At 41.7% G+C, this 17,456-nt stretch overlaps 3 protein-coding genes across 4 annotated transcripts; 2 read left to right on the top strand and 1 right to left on the bottom strand.

Moving 5' to 3' along the window:
* hmgn6 (high mobility group nucleosome binding domain 6) lies at positions 1 to 3,368 on the bottom strand. Its single transcript, XM_026329999.1, has 6 exons — positions 3,212 to 3,368; positions 2,222 to 2,254; positions 2,006 to 2,035; positions 1,239 to 1,286; positions 1,007 to 1,126; positions 1 to 925 (listed from the first exon to the last, which is right to left on the bottom strand). The coding sequence occupies exons 1-6, from the start codon at positions 3,224 to 3,226 to the stop codon at positions 878 to 880; spliced, it is 294 nt and encodes a 97-aa protein (XP_026185784.1). The 5' UTR covers positions 3,227 to 3,368; the 3' UTR covers positions 1 to 877.
* Positions 3,369 to 4,237: 869 nt separating this feature from the next.
* On the top strand, positions 4,238 to 13,703 carry sh3bgrl (SH3 domain binding glutamate-rich protein like). 2 transcript variants are annotated; one of them, XM_026329997.1, is made up of 4 exons: positions 4,238 to 4,494; positions 10,734 to 10,919; positions 12,281 to 12,361; positions 12,756 to 13,703. In XM_026329997.1, the coding sequence occupies exons 1-4, from the start codon at positions 4,450 to 4,452 to the stop codon at positions 12,789 to 12,791; spliced, it is 348 nt and encodes a 115-aa protein (XP_026185782.1). In that variant the 5' UTR covers positions 4,238 to 4,449; the 3' UTR covers positions 12,792 to 13,703. The 2 variants fall into 2 exon arrangements, with proteins under 2 accessions (XP_026185782.1, XP_026185783.1); XM_026329998.2 differs by lacking the exon at positions 4,238 to 4,494 and adding an exon at positions 9,693 to 10,108.
* Positions 13,704 to 14,765: 1,062 nt separating this feature from the next.
* On the top strand, positions 14,766 to 16,259 carry LOC113144378 (uncharacterized). The gene is made up of 2 exons (XM_026330397.1): positions 14,766 to 15,044; positions 15,258 to 16,259. The coding sequence occupies exons 1-2, from the start codon at positions 14,885 to 14,887 to the stop codon at positions 15,950 to 15,952; spliced, it is 855 nt and encodes a 284-aa protein (XP_026186182.1). The 5' UTR covers positions 14,766 to 14,884; the 3' UTR covers positions 15,953 to 16,259.
* The last annotated feature ends 1,197 nt before the right edge of the window (positions 16,260 to 17,456 follow it).

Here is a 17,456-nt window from a genome sequence, read left to right as displayed (position 1 = left end):
TTTCGAGGAAAATTCCCAGGAGTTCTTTTTATTAAGAGAATTTCAGAACATAAGAGAGGGACCAGACACCTGCATTTGTCAGAGAAGGTTTCCAAATTCGATCATTTTAAAAAAACCAGAGTGTTTAGAAAAGCTGACATGACAGCGTGGGTGGAGCAGGAGCTGTTTTACACGCAGGGTCGTCTGGGAGACAGATCGGAGGCAATCGCTGTTCCCGGAATGTTTCACATGTTCGTCTTCCTCTTTCTTATGGACAACACGCTTCAACACGCTTTTTTTTTTTAAAAACACGATTTCAATGAAAAAAAAAAAAAAAAAAAAAAAAAAAAAAAAAAAAACGAGACCATGAGACAGAAGCAAAGGGAACTCACTGCACATTTAGAGGTCTAAAAGAATCACCCACATTTAACATGGCTGAATCATTAATAAAACATGGATAAAAGTTTGAACTGACGGGGGAGGAAGGTCTAATCTGTGGAGGAAGAAGAGGGGCTGAAGGGGGAAGATCAGGAAGGGGAAGAGGAAAAACACAGGAATACACAACTCACAACATAGCCAATCCGGTAGGGACACACTTTCTACACCAAAACAAGCCTTCAACAATCATGAAATGCCATTTAAAAAAGATTTTAGTGTGTTCATCTTGCTTGCAGACACTTGATATGACCACTGCAAATCTGCAAGGCGCTCCATAATCAGCTTTGCTTTTTGTGCTAAAAATCTGTACGGATACTTATAAAATCATTGATAAAAATATTCCTCTGTTAACAATACGCCTTGGAGGGAAACCATGTGAGAGACTTGGGGGAGCTGGCTGGCTGGCTGGGAGGTTCAGAGGGGAGGGATTGTAGAGGAGGAGGAAGCTTGGGCAGTGGTGCTACTCAGACTTGGCCTCCTCCTTGGCCTCCTCAGGGGCTGCCTCCACCTGTGGGACAAAGGACGAGTCAAGGTCAAAACCTTCGATACATCCCCAAGTCTATGATAACCCACCGAGGATTCCACTCACCTCGTTGGTCTTGGCCTCTCCGTTCTCAGAGTGGTTTTCCTCGTTTGCCTCTGCCTCAGCGTTCTCCTTTGCTTTCTTGGTCTTCTTGTCCTCCTTCTTATCATTCACAGCCTTTTCTTTCTGCAGTGGCAGCAGGGCAGGTTGTTAGCAAGCTAAGTATTCACACACTACCTGTGGCTTCTCCTGCCTTGTGCTGCAAAGTTAAATCAGAATCAAGGCCAGTATCTCCTACCTTCGCTGCCTTCTTGACCTTTGGTTCCGGCTTGGGTGGGGCCGGTTTCTGAAAAAGAAAGAGAAAACAATGAAGAAACACCTACACTTCAAAACGTTCTTTGCAAATTTGCTATTTGTCAAGAGGACTGCAGCTCCCATAACACACTTGTTAATGGGTGACATAATATTAAACACTAAAATGTTCCTTAAAATGAAACCTCTTTTAATAAAGACATAATCTGGGGCTTTATAACATTAATATTTCACTAAATTATTTGATTAAGGAATTTAGGCAATAGTAAGACAATATATGTGATAACTTTCAGAGCCTCTATTATGCCAGCTATTGGTATTCAGTTAGTATTACAAGTAGATACATGTTCAACTTTTTAAAGTTCAGCCCTGACGTTTTCACTTCTGAAACTTGAAAAATAAGCTTCAATTGTTTATTAAGCTGTTTTATCACCTCTAAAGTATTTCTGCTAACTTTACCCATACCTGATACAATACCTAACTATTCTTAATTCATCCCTGAGCTCATTGGTATATAAACGACATGTTTTGCAGTGTTTATATAGTAAACAATGCAATTTAAGCACTCATATATTAGTTTTTGCTTCTATACTTGGTTTTAGTTCTCCAAAAGCAATGTTTCGCTGTACGTAATTAGCTGTGCGTACGTAATGTGTGTAGCTATGTTAAAGACTTCTTCTTTCTTTTACAGGTTAATTAACCGAATCTCCTCATGTAAAAGGGTTTCATGACACTGTCCGTGGGTCTTCTTACCGCTGATAACCGAGCTGATCTCCTCTGGGGCTGAAACAGAGCAGAGACTGTAATCACTGGGCTTTTATTTTTACTAGGGCAGTATTGAGGAGAAACACATTTGAATTTAACACTGAAGTACTTTTTTGTGATAACACTTAACATACACCACATAATCATTACAACTTAATTTTAATCACGTGCATGGTGCGTTACTTAACACAACTCCCCTCTTACCTCCTCCTTTTCTCCTCCTTCTGTTCCCTGTGCCTGAAAAACACAGATACAAAAGGTTAAAATGGAAAAAAAAATAAAAAATGCATTATTAAGAGTTGAACTGGTGTTTATAATAAGAGGAAATAGTTGCTGAATGCTTTGGGCGCATATTATGAATTATTACAGACGTGCTGAAAAAACTTTTTACTTTCATGTGAAAACTAAAATTTATTACAAATACAGGTAGATTTAATGGACTGGAGCCCAGGAGTGCTGGGGCAATGCGTGATTTCAGTAATAGGCTGTGAGGGCTCAGCCATGTGGGCCTCTGGAGCCATATTTTGAGGGCCCATGCCCCGCTTTTCCCCTTCACTCCCCCATCTCTTTCTCTCATTCAATGCATGAAGCTCAGATTTGAAAGCTGGCGCGGGAGTCTCTGAGAAGGGGGAGGGACCTGCTAAGGCTCAGGTGCCCCACCAAGCGGCAGAGCCACGCTATCGCAGCCATTTGGGACCACGAACAAAGAGAGAAAATATATAATTTTATCGAAACGCGACGACGAATGTTTGTTTTTATGGTCAAAATGCAAAGTAAAGGCACCAAGGCATTTTCTGGGCCCACTTTTAGCCGGTTTGGTGGCGAAACGGCGATAAGTGAAGCGTTTGTTCTCGGTAGGTCGGCGACGAAGGTGGACAAGAGCTGCAAAGCATGGCTGCTGCTTGTGCTTTAACTGCATGGAGACCGAAAGAGACTTCTGACTCCCCAAAGGACAGCGGCTCTCACAAGAAAACGCGTTTTTAAGGCCGAGTCCGGGCAGGAAAATATTCATTCCAACACATAAAAAATGTATATTATATCTAGAAAATAGGCAAAAATTACCAGCGATTAATAACGGTTATACATTGCGTTATAATTAAGTAATGTCTCAGAGGGATGTCTTCACAATCGTTTGCATTGCATTAGTAGCTGATATCGCCCTCAAAGAATTTTTAGTATTTTAAGAATACGTACCTTTCTCTTGGGCATGTTGATCTCTTGGAGGTTTTCTTACAAATACAACTAAAAACTGTTTTCTTAGTGGGTTCAGTGCATGTGAAGACGAGTGTCTCCCTTATGCTCGGCAGTGTAGTAAACACACTGGAACAGAGAGGCGAGTGGTTGAATGGGGGGAGGGGTGCGGCTAAAGCCATGATTGATAGGCGCTCAGCCAATCAGGTGACGCCATTCGGGGCTGCAGAACACTTGGAATTTGGAGCCGGTGATGTTCTGGGGTCTGCGCGAATGGCTCCTTGCAGGGAGAGATGGGAGGCAGCCTGCGAGAATGAAAGGATTGCTGTCGAGGACATATTGCTTTCATACAAGTGTGTTCAATTACAGTGAGAGAGCGAGGCCACACGGCGAACCCGTATGCGCCGTCACATAGGCCCCGGCGGCGAGCAACATGCCCCGTGTGAAGCCATGCATCCTCGCTGGCTCGTCTAAAAGCCCGGGGCTCACATCTGCAGCGACCAGCGGCGACAGAATTCACCATAAAGTCACTTCGTGTTTGAGTCCAATATGGCGCCCACTCCTCTCCAACACATTTTTTGTTTGTCAGTCGGCTTTCCTAAATTCGTTTCAGGGAGAAGCTGTGCGTCGTCTGCCCCAGACGCCTGCAGGGGGCCCACAAAGCCCGTCTAATGAACGTGGCCGTTCAAGACCAGACTTCCAGAGGCCGTGCTGTTACACAAAGCGCTCAGGAGCGTTCAGAGTGACCACAGATTAAACACTTTATTCACCCCCATGACACGTTTGTTTAAAGCGCTGCGCATTGGCACCGTGAACACAACGGCATCCGAAGCCAAAGCGTGCAGACAATGGGGTCGATGCTGAAATACTCAGACAGTATAACCTCGCTGCGCTGCCATTATGGTAGGCCTACTGCCTTGTACGTGCGTGTACGTGTCTCCGAGTGTGTGCTCTACACACACACACAGAGAGAGAGAGAGAGAGAGAGAGAGACCAGAAGGGGCGGGGTGGCTGAGGAGAGGCGGAGGAGGAATGCCAAGCTCCATCCAGGGGCTGAGAACTGGAGCATTTGCGCAGATAGTCTGCGCTGCCTTACAACAGACGCACAGCATTTCGGCTTGGGAAGTTTGCTGCTCCGTGTTTTTTTTTGTCTCACCCCTGAACAGTGCGCCTGCATAGCGTCTGCAAGGAGCAGTGCAAACAACAAGCTTACCGGACTCGCGTCTCATCAGGGGATCAACATGGTGATCAAAGTGTACATAGCATCGTCCTCTGGATCCACTTCGGTAAGGGATAAACGAATTGCGTGAATTTATTTGTGAGGTTTTAGCTGCAGCATCCAGAGCTGAACTTTTAGTGACCGTCAGTCTGTCATCCTCTCAGTCAGGAGGAGTCTGACTCATCAGTAAACATGCAGCTCTGCCCTCCTCGAGACTCTGGACACAGACGGACTCTCTCATTGTTTTCTCCCCCTCTCTTTGCCGTTTTTTTCTTAAAGTTTGTAGCCGAGGCAGACAGGGAGGAAGTTTGTTTTGGGTAACTGAGCACAGGACGCAGGCATCTGTCGTCTGTGGTTTGTCACCGTGCTTCCTGAAGTGACGAATTAGTGTTTTTGCAACAGAAACCAGGCTGAAAACAGTAAAGCCAGTAAGTAAAAAAATCAATAAATGAGGTTAAAATCCTCTGCTCTGCCACCCGATACTAGCAAACAGGCAGTTTGCTGGTGATCTAACTTGCTTAAGGAAGCAGGGTCTTGAATAGTCCTGCAGCCTGGAGGACCCTCAGCGTAATGTTTTTTTTTTTTTTTTTTTTTTTGCCAGTTTCTTTCAGAGTGGAGAGGAATGATGGTGATGCAATTCTCCAGGGTCTCCATTTAGACATGCAGCTGCAGCCCAGGAACACATGTACTGTTTAGGGCTCCTTGGAGGTCCAGATCAACCTGGGCCAGTGCTTTACTACAGTGGAAGTTATTAAACCTTGAATTCTGGCTGTGTTAATTTTGCAACCAAATCTGTTTTGCACGCAGCTGTTGCAAGATTCGTGCAGGAATGTTCAGTGATATAAATTTAAACATGTTGTAATGGAAATGGCATTAGAAGAAATTATAGTCCTAAATTACAATAATATGTTTTCTTGTAAGGAAGTCACTTCATGTAGTTTAAGCACCTTTAGGGTGATTTACTCTCACAGCACAGGAAGCAATCAAGCCCAGAGCCTCTGCTCAGTTGGCCAGTGCTGAGTAACTTTATTGCCCTAACGTTAAATGACATTTGCAGAGGCTCAGCAGCACTTTACTAGGACAGGAGCTTACTGTGGAGTCAGAACGGCAGGAGTTCAGAGCCATTGATGCCATCACCGTGCTGGAGCTTGTGTGGGAAAATGCATTACCTCTCATTGATCTGTCTTTGGCTGAGTGCTAGAACAAGTCCATGAGGTTATGTGTTTGGAAATGCCACACGGGCACACTGTTTTTTTTTTTTTTTAAAGCTGTCATCTCACAGGAAGTTTACTTACTAAAGCAAAGTGCCATACACATGAAATGTCAGTTCAATCTGTTGTGGTGACTCCTTTCTTCAGATTAATCAAGTTCTATTATATGCAGTCACATCAGTGCATTTGTAGGACTCACATCTACTCTATTTATTTTAAACTGTCTTTCTTTGCATCTAGAATGTGTTTCCTGAATGAAAGTACATTTGCTCCTAAATGATAAATTGTGGTCAAAAACCCTCAGCCTTCACCAAGGTTGCAGTTCGATCGCATCAGTGACTACTTACAACAATGTGATTGCATTTCAGCGTCCGCCGTTTCTGCTTCTACATGAATCACACCAGTCTAGTTCAGCATGTGTGTATGAAACAACAGCCACAACAGGGAGACAAGTAGGAGTATTTCACAAACATTTAAAGCTTTTTGCTTCACTGAGGAAGCGACCGATTGCAGGTCAGCGTAAATTTAGCCAGAGGGATATATCAGATTCAGCATTTCACAGTCAGCATTGCTCACACAGATGTATTTTCTATGTTCTTCACAAAGTACTGTTCTGTGTTAGCATAAATATGGATTTTATACAGAATCTGATCGATTTCACAGCACAGGGCTACCAGAAATGGTTCTGTGTAGAGACAATGTCTCAAGAACCATGTGTTTTTAGATTTAACGGCCTTTCTGTGTGGAGTTTGCATGTTCTCCCTGTGCTTGTGTGGGTTTTCTCCAGGTACTCTGGTTTCCTCCCACAGTCCAAAAACATGTATGTCAGGTTGATTGGTGACTCTAAATTGCCCATAGGAGTGAGTGTGAGTGTGTGAGGTTGTTTGTCTCTATGTGGCCCTGTGATGGACTGGTGACCTGTCCAGGGTGGACCCCTGCCTTTCACCCAAAGAGAGCTGGGATAGGCTCCAGCAGATCCCTGTGACCCTGGTTAGGAATAAGTGGGTATAAATAATGGATGGATGGATGGACTGAACCCTCCATTTTTGAGATAGGCCAACCACGTGGCTAAAGATGTGTAATAATTCCCAGAGGTTATTTAAACAGAAGTGCAACATGGAAATGACGGATACAGTAAAGCAGAACATAGGCAAGTTATGTCAATGTGACTGTGCCTTCACATTTCCCAGTATGGTGTATAGATTATGTTTTGTGTGTGTCCATTGACTTGTTCTCATTATGTACCTAAGTGTGTAGTTAATGCAGCTCCATATAATACTCCTGGCACAAGTTTAGTCTTTATGAGGCTTTGAAGCTGAGGTCTGAAGAAGAATATAACATTAAAGTCTAGCAGGAAAGTATTAAACTAACCACAGGATCACATATTAATGGGACCAGACAAAAATGTATGATAAGCTGCAAAAAAGCATTATTCCCACAGTTAATGTAGGTTAGCTATACTGTTCCTCAGCAAAGCATGGTATCTTAGCTCTCTCCCTAGACTGTATGTCAACTTAAACTAAAGTTCATCTGTGAAAAGAGAGCATTTACTAACTCAATTACATGTATGCATTGCAGCAACTTTGGAACATTTTCAGTGAGACTGTGCACATGTGTATCTGTATCTCTGCATGGCTTGTCTTGCACTTTCTACCTCAGAATCTCAGATTTACCACATTTCTTCCACCATGGAATTGACATTAGGATCTATAGGTCAGGCTTGAGTTGGATGTCTGCTACAGTGAGTCAGTCAGTTTGTATATCAGGTCATTTCTTGGCCTTTATCTGTTTCACAATTAGGCAGCACTGAGTGAGCCTGTCCAGAGCAGCAGTGTAAGGTTATTTTGTAACAATGGGTTAATGCTGACTGAGCTCAGGATTGGGTGGAGGCTGCTGTTGCTGCTAAAATTCCAGTGTTTTTAGGATAAATCATACTTGATCTAATCAAGAGAAAACCTTTATCCCTTACAAACACACAGGGCTGTGGCTGATTTATGTTTCCTTCAGCACAGCGAGTGGATTTTTATGTATTCTGTTGTTGGAGCCCTCAGGGATTAAAAAGGTTACTTAGAGTAGTATTAAAATATCTAAAGTATGACAAGTACAGTTTAAATCTGTGAGCTGAATATGAATAGATCCCAACTCTGGGTTGACCTGACTGATTGACTCAGTCAACACCATATTGATCAAAGCCTGTACTGTGGATACTATTCATCTAATTAGCACCTACCGTTGTATGGCAGCTGGTAATGCCAAGAGTTCTGACCTTTTTTCTGTCATTCATCAGGTCTGGACTTATTGGCCCACCACAACTTTCACACAATGACGCTGATGTGGAATACACAACATCAAATCAGAAAAAGTTGGGACAGTACATACTACCACAATTAAAACTGGAAATAGTGTTTTGTAAATGTCCTGTTACTACATTGAAAACAATAGAGCAGCACATTATTTGATGTTATACCTCATCAATTTTATTAATTGTTCAGAATAAACACTCATTTCAATTCTGATGCCTGCAAAACATTTCAAATTTGGGACAGTAAAGCCTTTACCACAGTGTGATGTTGCCATTTCACTTAAAAGATGTTTAGGGACTGAAGACACCAAGTGATTAAGAGTTTCAGGTGTAAGTTTGTCCCATTCTTCCTGCAAACAAGTCTTAAGGTGCACAATAATCCAACATTTTCAAAATGTGCCACATGTTCTCTAATGGGGACAGGTCACGACTGCAGTCAGACCAGTCCAGCACACGCACCCTTTCCAACCACGGCCATGCCTTGGTAATGTGTGCAGTATGAGGTTTTGTATTGTCATGCTGAATATGTAAGGGCCTCCCCTGCTGCATATGTTGCTTCAAAATCTCTAGAGCAGTGACACAACCCTGCATAAATAACAGAACTTGACTTTTCTGTTTGTTGCTGGTTAACAGTCTGGATGGTCTTTTTCGGCTTTCCTCGAGTCGGTGGCAATAGCTGTTAAAGATATTTGAACAAAAAACAAAAATGTCAACCTCGTTGTGGTGGTAGATGAAATGTCAGGAGATCACCAGTCAGTAGGATTCACCTTCTAGGGACCAGGATTTAGAGGCTGTACTGTTCGAGTCTGGACCAAAGTGGCTGATGAACAGACACGACTGCTAGTGTAGCCAAAAACACTTGTGGAGTTGATGCCTGTTCTGTGTCTAGACAGTGAAAGTGAGACAGTGTGGCTCCTAGTTTTGCATTATATTAAACAATGTGTCAATAGGTATTTTCATACTGAGGCAAAATAAGTAGGTACAGGGACAGAAAGTGTGGATTATGGAAATCGAAGCTGAAGCCTGCATGTCCAGTCTGTTTGTGCATTAACTGTCTGGAGGCCTGACTCTGGCTCAGCTCTCTCACCTTCTCTGTGGTTAGGACTGAGGAGTTGTTGATTACCACACCCAAAGCCAGTGGGTGTGGTTTTTTTCTATAATATAAAAATCACAAGGAGCTTTAGTCAAGATACAAGAGAGCAGTGGAAAAGGTGAAAAGGGGCAAAGCTGGGAACTCTCTTTGTGCCATTAGAGACAAGGGCAGATGACATGTGGCCACTTTACCCAACAAATGAATTTTTCTTAACAAAACAGCACAGTGCAGGTCTGCTGGGGGAATGCATCAAAGGAGGCACGAGAAGAGAGTTTAAGAATCCTATGTGTAACTAGCAATGTAGTTTCAAATTAGTCCGTTGTGTACAGTGTGAATACAAGTCAAATGAGAGGGTTGTCTGTGTGTGTGTGTTTAGCTCATGGCATTCCAGTCGGGTGCTTTGTCCTGCGCTGCTTTCCAGAGCAGGTGGGGAGAGAGCTGGTTTTCAGGACTTTGGCCTCAGGAGTGCAACTGCCATTCAGCGACTGAAACCGTACCATGGCTAATCTGCTCACATTGTCAGCTTCCTCATTTCCATGCCTCAGTGTTATTTCTGCAGATGGCTGGTGAATAATTCACCTGTCTGGTCTGGACACCATAAATCTGGGCGGGGCCCGCACATGGAGGTGTCTAGACTGACAGGACGACAATGATTTGATTATTGTCTGTATAACCTTATGTCTTTACCATGAACGGGGCCTAGCCTGGCTTCAGTTGTGAGTGTGTATGTCTGTGTGTGCAGTTGAGGCTAGTTGTGTGTGTCTCCTTGCAGCAGGCCTTATTTGGCTTGTGTTTGACCAGTTACCTCCTCTCGAGTCCCTGAGGAGCTCTCATTTCCGTCAGGCCTTGTAGGGCCATCCTCCCTCTTACACACACCACCGAGAGCTCATTGGACAACAATGTCATATATTAATTCCCACACACACATCCATATGGATAGAGGCTGAGACAGGAATGATATGTACAGTCAAACTCACAATTCTGTCTAGCTTCTTGTTCCAAAATCGTGCTATTGTCATACTCTGAGACACACCCGATAGTTCAGTTTGAAAGTGGCTTAGCACACCATTCCCTGGTGAGTTGCAGACTTGGTTATTTGTATCCTTTTAGTAGGATGGACTATTTTAAAAGTGTCATACATGTGAAAAGTGCTAATGGAAAATCTGCATTTTCACCACTACAATAGAACAGTTTCAAACAAAGAGTGATAGAGATGCCTGTCAAGACAAATCCTGACTGCATGAAAAGACATCAACTTTCATTTAGGAACTGCCAGCATAGCTTTTTTTTTTTTTAAGGAGAATATATGCTAACATAAAAATATTGCTTTTTCTTTCTGAAAATTTTTGATTTGTCAAATTAAAAGTTTGCAGACCACAGTGAAATGTTGTTTTTAAAATGCAGGCAATATGATGGAGTTGAGCCTTGGGAGTTTTCATCACGCTCACTGTCTGAAATTAGATAAATACATTTATTTCTCCTATATTACTCCATTCACGTCAGCAAGCAAGTGGTAACTTAGTAACAGAGCAGCTAGTGATCTTTGTAGTATAATTTCTCACAGCAGAGCAGAAGTGTCCTTATTTTTGCAGCAGAGTGATGACAGTATGTTGAACTGAGATCCTTATGTTTCCTCATACGGCTGACGTTAACACACGCCTAACCAACAACTTCTCCACTCTCTGTCCCCATGTACGCAGATTAAAAAGCAGCAGCAGGATGTGATGGGCTTCCTGTCAGCCAATAAGATCGAATTCGAGGAGTGTGACATCGCGGCCAATGAGGCCAACAGGAAGTGGATGAGAGAGAATATTCCAGAGGAGTCCAGGCCGGCCACGGGGAACCCTCTCCCCCCACAGATATTTAATGAGAACAAATATTGTGGGGTGAGATGCACATGCAGACAGAAGCTATGAATTTTTGGCGCCTGATCATTCATACTTTTACAGTACTACTCAGTACTACAGCCCTCAGTACACACACATCATACATGGTGTGCTCTTAATACTGATTCTAATGGTTTTGGGTCATTTAAAGCTGCACTAATCAATGCTTTTATGTTAACAGTGGATTACATTAATGTGTGTGAATGAGGTCACTCACTTTGAGAAACGCACAGAGAACTATTACCTGACTTTTCATCAGCCCTTCTGGTGTCTTTCAGTTCTGTTTGGATTCAACAGCACAAAGTTGTTTTGGTTCACTCACCGCTCTCATTATCATCTGACATTTTGGATAAATTGGATTAAATATGAAGCCTAAGACAGAAGATAGTTAGCTTTGCTTTTGCATAGACTGAAAACAGGAAGAAGTAGCTAGCTCTATCCAACACCTACAAAACTCTGCCTAGCCCCGTGGTTTTACGGGGGTTATGTTAAAACAGAGCCAGGCTAGCTGTAAAGCTGAGATAAGATGACAGTTATGTATCAAGAGGAAGTTTGTAACAGACAGACAGCTTCGTATCAATCTTCTCGTCTAACTAATGCCAGATGGTGAACAAATTTATTTCTCAACAATGCCAAGCTATTCCTTTAAATAAATGTATAGTTTCGTGAATTAATGAAAGAAAAAAAGGGGGAATTTGGAATCCTAACCTTTGTATTTCCTATATCTTGGCTGCAACCCTCTTCAGATACTCATTTACCATTTACCTAAAGCTTCGGTGTTAACAGATGCTAGTCTACACCCTTCGCAGAGACACAAGGCCTTTAGCCTGAGTGCACTGACCCGTCATGCTGTGCAGCTAATGGATGTTAGGTTGCAAATGCATGATGGGCTGTATTGAATGTCACAAACAAAGAGAACAACGTTTCCCAGGACACTTGCAGCTGTAGAGCCTCCTTTGAAAAATCTGTTTGTGTGTCTACTGATATGTGTGTGTGTGGGAGTAGGACGAGGGAAGCTAAGAATGAGTCTGAGTGAGGGACCAAGAATGAGAGGCTGTTGACAACTGAACAATAAATGTGGTAACGTGTTAGTTTGTTTACTCCGAGATCCATTCTCAGACAATACACTCCTATCAGGTTGACTACCGAGACCTGTCCTTGGAAAAACAACATAACCTCGACTGTTGCTCACAAAGATTTGTCCATGTGGAAATTTTTGCCCAGGTTTTCAGGCAGTTATCCAAAATCTGTTCCACATTATCATTTGTAAGGTTTAAATTCAGACTTAAGTAAGCTGATCCTTTGATTGATCCACAGCTAAACTTCTCTCTCTCTCTCTTTGTCTTCCTCCTCTTTCTCAGAACTATGAGGCCTTCTTCGATGCCAGAGAGGATAACGCTGTGTATGCATTTCTGGGTCTGACTGCTCCCCCAGGCTCTAAGGTTAAGCTTATGAACATAAACACATCCTGAGAGCTGTCATTTCTTTCAACTGTATTCTTGAAGCCTCACCATATTTCCTGTAAAATAGCTTTATGTGCCTAAAAATACATTTATCCTCACAGTGTGATTTCCATACAGAAAACACACATATTACATAATACATCTGTTCATGACACATAGGCAGGCCTCTCCTCCTTGTCGTCTCGTGCACACTGGCGCCTCCTCTCTGCCACAACAGAATATGCATGGAGGTGTGCCAGTTACCATAGAAACAGAGGGGTTTTCCTCTGAGCTGTGGCAGGAGATGTACAAACCAATATCCTCCATTTTAATAAAACATTCTCTCCTTCTTTTCCTCCTTTCTCTTGCTCTGTCTGCCTCTGTTTCTTTCCAGGAGGCTGAGGCTCTAGCGAAGAAATCACAGCAGTAGCAGCTTTACACCTTTTCCACCTGAGACCTCAAGGCTTAGATTTAAACCCAGAGTGGCCTGGACTAGCCCCAGGAAAAAAAGAAGCATACTTTCATTCAGCTTTTTAATATGTGGATGTTTTTGTTTATTCAATATGTCTTTTTTATTCATCCATGTTCAGCTGTGCCTTGTCAGCTGGAGTGAAAGGAGGCACTAAAGCAGAGCATTATGGGTATCTAAAAACAGCTCTGCTTCCTCCTATTAACCTCAGCCTGCTAAGCCTCTTGGCCTAATCACGTCAGTCAACCATTAGCATGGATGTGTAGCCTGTTTGAGGAATCAGACTCAAAAAATCTGTTCACAACCTGTAAAATCAAATTCACTGTTTGGCCCCCTAAGCATCATCTATGATAACATTAGTTCATGAAACATGATCATAATTTATGTAATTCGACAGGTTTAATCAGTACAAGTCTTATATGGTGGATTCTGGAAACATTAAGTCAAATGTTCTGCTCCTGCCCGGCATATCAACATGAAAACTACAATACCTTCTATAGGAGTATCTATTACAATCCTATGTTCTGTGTTTTTATTTACTTTGTATTGTCTTAATGCTGTTTAATAGCAAACTTTTTCTACAAGAGAACTAAAAATCACAATGCCAAATGTATGTCTGCACACACAGAGGGATGTAGAATAAAGTTGTGGTTTTTTTTTGTTATGTTTATTTTTTAAGATAGCAGGAAAGCTGTTAGCATCCGGTTTCACATTGTATTGGTACATCCCTGTCTTACATAATCGTCCCTAACTACAAACAAAATTGCAAACATGACTCTCAGTACTTTATCCGATGATAGTCAACTTCATCTGAAATCACTTCCTCCTCATAACAATATTATTTTGTATGTACAATAAATAAGTTTAAGTTTACAGAATGTGGTTACTCTTTTATTGACATTGCTTATATTGAGTGAGCCTGCTCCAATAAACAGGTATGTTGGCAAATGTGATTTTACAATGTGACACATTATAGAAAATTGTTTTAGAGAGACTATCACTCCTACTTTTTATAGATTTCTTGTATCATTTTGCTTGTTTTCATAGTACGAATATTAAATATTGAATGATATTACAGGAAGGGCAGCACCATGACTGAGTGGTTAGCACTATTGCCTCACAGGAAGAAGGTCCCTGGTTTGTAACCCAGCAGGAACCTTTCTGTGTGTGGTTTGCATGTTGTCCCTCTGCTTGGTTTACTCTGGTTCCCTCCCACAGTCCAAAAACATGTATGTCAGGTTGATTGGTGACTCTAAATTGCCCATAGGAGTGAGTGTGAGTGTGTGAGGTTGTTTGTCTCTATGTGGCCCTGTGATGGACTGGTGACCTGTCCAGGGTGGACCCCTGCCTTTCACCTACAGAGATTCCTGTGACCCCAATTAGGAATAAGCGGGTATAGATAATGAATGGATGGATGAGTGAAGGGGATGTGGGGGTGGATGTCCACATAACAATTTTTTACAGATAAACACAACTCTTAGTGTTTTTTTTTTTCTTGCAACGTTTGCAGAAAAATTGGCGTTTGTTTTTAGGTGACTATACGTGTCGAGCAGTTTTACATAGGAGATGTATTTCCCCTCTAAACTTCTCAGTTCACTTCTGAATGACTGGTCAAGCCCCAATAAATTAAACCTTTCAATTGTTTACATAAAGAAAACTACTAATGAAAGTACAGTTTTCTGATAATACTGTATTGCAACTTAAGTGGTATTTTAAATGTAGGCCCTTTATTAACTGGAGTATGTTCAGATAGCTGTATTGCACTGTTATTTAAGTAAAGGAGGTGAATACCTCGGCCCCTTACCATATTAACTTTTCTCAGCTTGTGTGCAAATGCATAGTTCTCAAGTGTTTTTTCAACTGTGATTTTCACTTACAAACTAATAAAGGAAGTAAGTAGTGGAGGTGGAGGGGCCGGTCCTCAATTGCAGAAGTGAAACAGGCCAGAACAGCTTTACAACTATTATGTATAATCACACTGTGCCATTAGCGCTTGAGACCGAGAACCAGAAGAAGCAAAAAAAAAGGCTTTAAAGAAGAGGACAGTCTGTGCCATGCTGGCTGAAGGTTTTCTCAGGATGCTGGTTTATAGGGAGGAAAGAAAGTTTGCGTCCAAACAATATGAAATGCGGGGACACGGTCGTTGTACAGATTCGTTTAGCTGCATTCTCCCGGATTCACACTCGACAAACCTGCAGGCGGATTCAACTAAAGGTAATCATTTTAAAACTAATAAACTTTCTGATTTAATAAGAAATTTAACTTTTTCTACCCATTTTAAGTAAACACTTTACAAGGCCTAGTTCAATTACATCCCTTTTACTAAAAGGTTTTTTTTTTGTTAAATATTATTGTACTAAAGATTTCATGCCACATAGCAGAAATCAGAGTAAACATCTCAATAACCAGTTTATTTTTGGTACTCAGCTTGTAACCAGGAAGAGCAAGACTCTACTCACGCGCAGGGATTGAAAGTGGTGCCTCAAGGTCTTTCAATCCCTGGGTGTTCTTCTGCCCTCACCACAAGCTCTGACTTCACAGTTTGCTTAGACAACTGTAGCCTCCTGGAACAGTACCCAGACCTGCAGGTGGCAGACCCAGGCCGTATTTCACAAAACCCACTGAGGGCCACCATCACCCAGTATGGTAATTACTCTCCTGTTTCTGAACTTCACCTTCATCGAGAATGGGAAGTCCAACAAGAGCCACAGGGTCACCTTGTTTCTTCCATACCAGATCAAGGGTATCTGGTTATGGGGGACAGTAGGAACATTAGCGTGGATCTGCCTGGATCAGGCTTAGAGCCCATGTCTAACTCAGTTCTGAATGGGCTGCTGGAGAAGCAGCTAGAGGAAGTATACATGCAGCACCTGACTGACAACTTGGCTCGATGCAACTCCCACCTGGGGAACAGCCTCCTGCATGTACTGGTGCTGCCACCACAGCCCAGCAGCCAAGCACAGGGAACAGACTCACTGGAGAACAGTCTTGAGGACGGAATAGGAGGGGACAGTACCAAGAAGATTAGTTATCTGAGCACCCAGAACTTAGTTCCCTGCTCATCCAACTTCAGTTCCCCTGTACTAAGGATTTCAGAGGCTGATAATGTTCATCTGCAGTGACACATTGTCTATAAATCCTGCAAAAGTATTTAATGTAATACTCAAATTAGTCTTTTTTTGCTTGTATTTCACTGCTAAGTTTACACACACACACACACACACACATAGATAAAACTATAAAATGTAAACAAGTGATAATCAGTATAGCAGTGCATGCTTTTATTTTTGTCTGTATTCACATAATAGCTTTGTTTACTTGCTTGATGAAATGATTTCTTAAATGTACCTGCACTCATGTGCCATCTGCTGTTAGTTTTTAGTACTACACCACACTAAATTTACCTGTTATTAAAATGGATTTTATTGACATTAGAAGTGGGGGTGCATTAGTTTAGTTAGTTAAAAATAATCCAGCAATAATCCAGAACAAAGAAGAAGACTTTAATTCATATTTATGATGTTAAATTAAATATGCAGATCAAAGAGCATTTTCACAAGAAAGAAGAAACTCCGTTTGCTGTAGCTCTCATGGCAGAATAAATAATATACAATGAAACATAGGCAAAACAACTTATTTAAGTTCTGAATCTTGTTTTACCCCACATTTAAATCAACAATTCTAAGCATATTAATCTACCCCCAAGGCAAAAAACTAACTTTTATTTTTGAACACTGACCTTGATGGTCTGATCTACAAATAAGGATGAGCGTTGTCCATGTGTACAGTAAGTGATGACTTTTAAAAATCTTGCAAAAATATCCAAGGATGGTTTATAGTGATGTACCTTAATGAGCAATTATGCATCATATCCTAACAGGCCCAAACTTTCCCACTGACTTTTAGGCGCTGTATATAGTCAACAGTTCTTTAAAAGGAAAGGGGGAAAAAAGTGAGGTCCAGTATAAACTGAAAGAGCAATAGCTAGAAGATTTATCATGCATTTGTCTCCAAAAGATTGATTTGTAAACCAGGAAGCACAGGCACTCACAACTGGGCCTATTAGAACACCCACAGTGTGGCTAATGGTCACCCATTAACATGCCCTAACATGCTGGGCCTTTTGGAAACCTAAACCCAGTGCACTAATCTATGCTAAAAGGTGGAAAGCAGAGATTAATTAAGATTTTTCTCTATTGAACAGATTTCAGTTAACAGTGTCTAATCAGTTTTTTTCAAGATGTTGCTTTCAATCATTAAGAAAGATTATATAGATTAAGATTATAAAACAACATTTCTTTGACTTCAAAATATAGCTGTAACACACTTATAATACCTACTATACAGAGAAACATTAGCCTACATCAATTTGGTAACATCATTCATAATTAAGGGAACTAGATCATCAAAGGTGGCAGTTTTTCTAGACTAACAGTTGAAACCCAACTCAACACAAGCGTGAGGGTGATGCCAGTTTTCACACAACTGGAAAAGCACAATGGCTGAGTAACATTTAGCTGCTTGAGTTTAAGGGTCTTGGTAATGATCATGGAAAAAAGAAAAACTCAGCTTCAGTCTGATCTCTTGGACTAGAGAAGAAGGTGAGACAACTTTCCAAAATCAGCA

Source organism: Mastacembelus armatus, chromosome 10 (genome assembly GCF_900324485.2).
Source record: "Mastacembelus armatus chromosome 10, fMasArm1.2, whole genome shotgun sequence".
In the NCBI taxonomy this organism is placed as follows: domain Eukaryota; kingdom Metazoa; phylum Chordata; class Actinopteri; order Synbranchiformes; family Mastacembelidae; genus Mastacembelus; species Mastacembelus armatus.
This window is presented reverse-complemented; position numbering and strand designations above follow the sequence as displayed.

Bases quoted from the DNA above. Each gene is read 5' to 3' on its own strand.
- hmgn6 (XM_026329999.1), bottom strand. The intron at 2,036-2,221 runs GTAAGAGGGGAG...GCTCTGTTTCAG, and splicing joins AAGGAGGAGAAAAGGAGGAG to CCCCAGAGGAGATCAGCTCG. The intron at 1,127-1,238 runs GTAGGAGATACT...CTGCCACTGCAG, and splicing joins AGGTCAAGAAGGCAGCGAAG to AAAGAAAAGGCTGTGAATGA.
- sh3bgrl (XM_026329997.1), top strand. From the start codon at position 4,450: ATGGTGATCAAAGTGTACATAGCATCGTCCTCTGGATCCACTTCG. The intron at 10,920-12,280 runs GTGAGATGCACA...CCTCTTTCTCAG, and splicing joins ATGAGAACAAATATTGTGGG to AACTATGAGGCCTTCTTCGA. The intron at 12,362-12,755 runs GTTAAGCTTATG...GTTTCTTTCCAG, and splicing joins CTGCTCCCCCAGGCTCTAAG to GAGGCTGAGGCTCTAGCGAA.
- LOC113144378 (XM_026330397.1), top strand. From the start codon at position 14,885: ATGCTGGCTGAAGGTTTTCTCAGGATGCTGGTTTATAGGGAGGAAAGA. The intron at 15,045-15,257 runs GTAATCATTTTA...TTTGGTACTCAG, and splicing joins GCAGGCGGATTCAACTAAAG to CTTGTAACCAGGAAGAGCAA.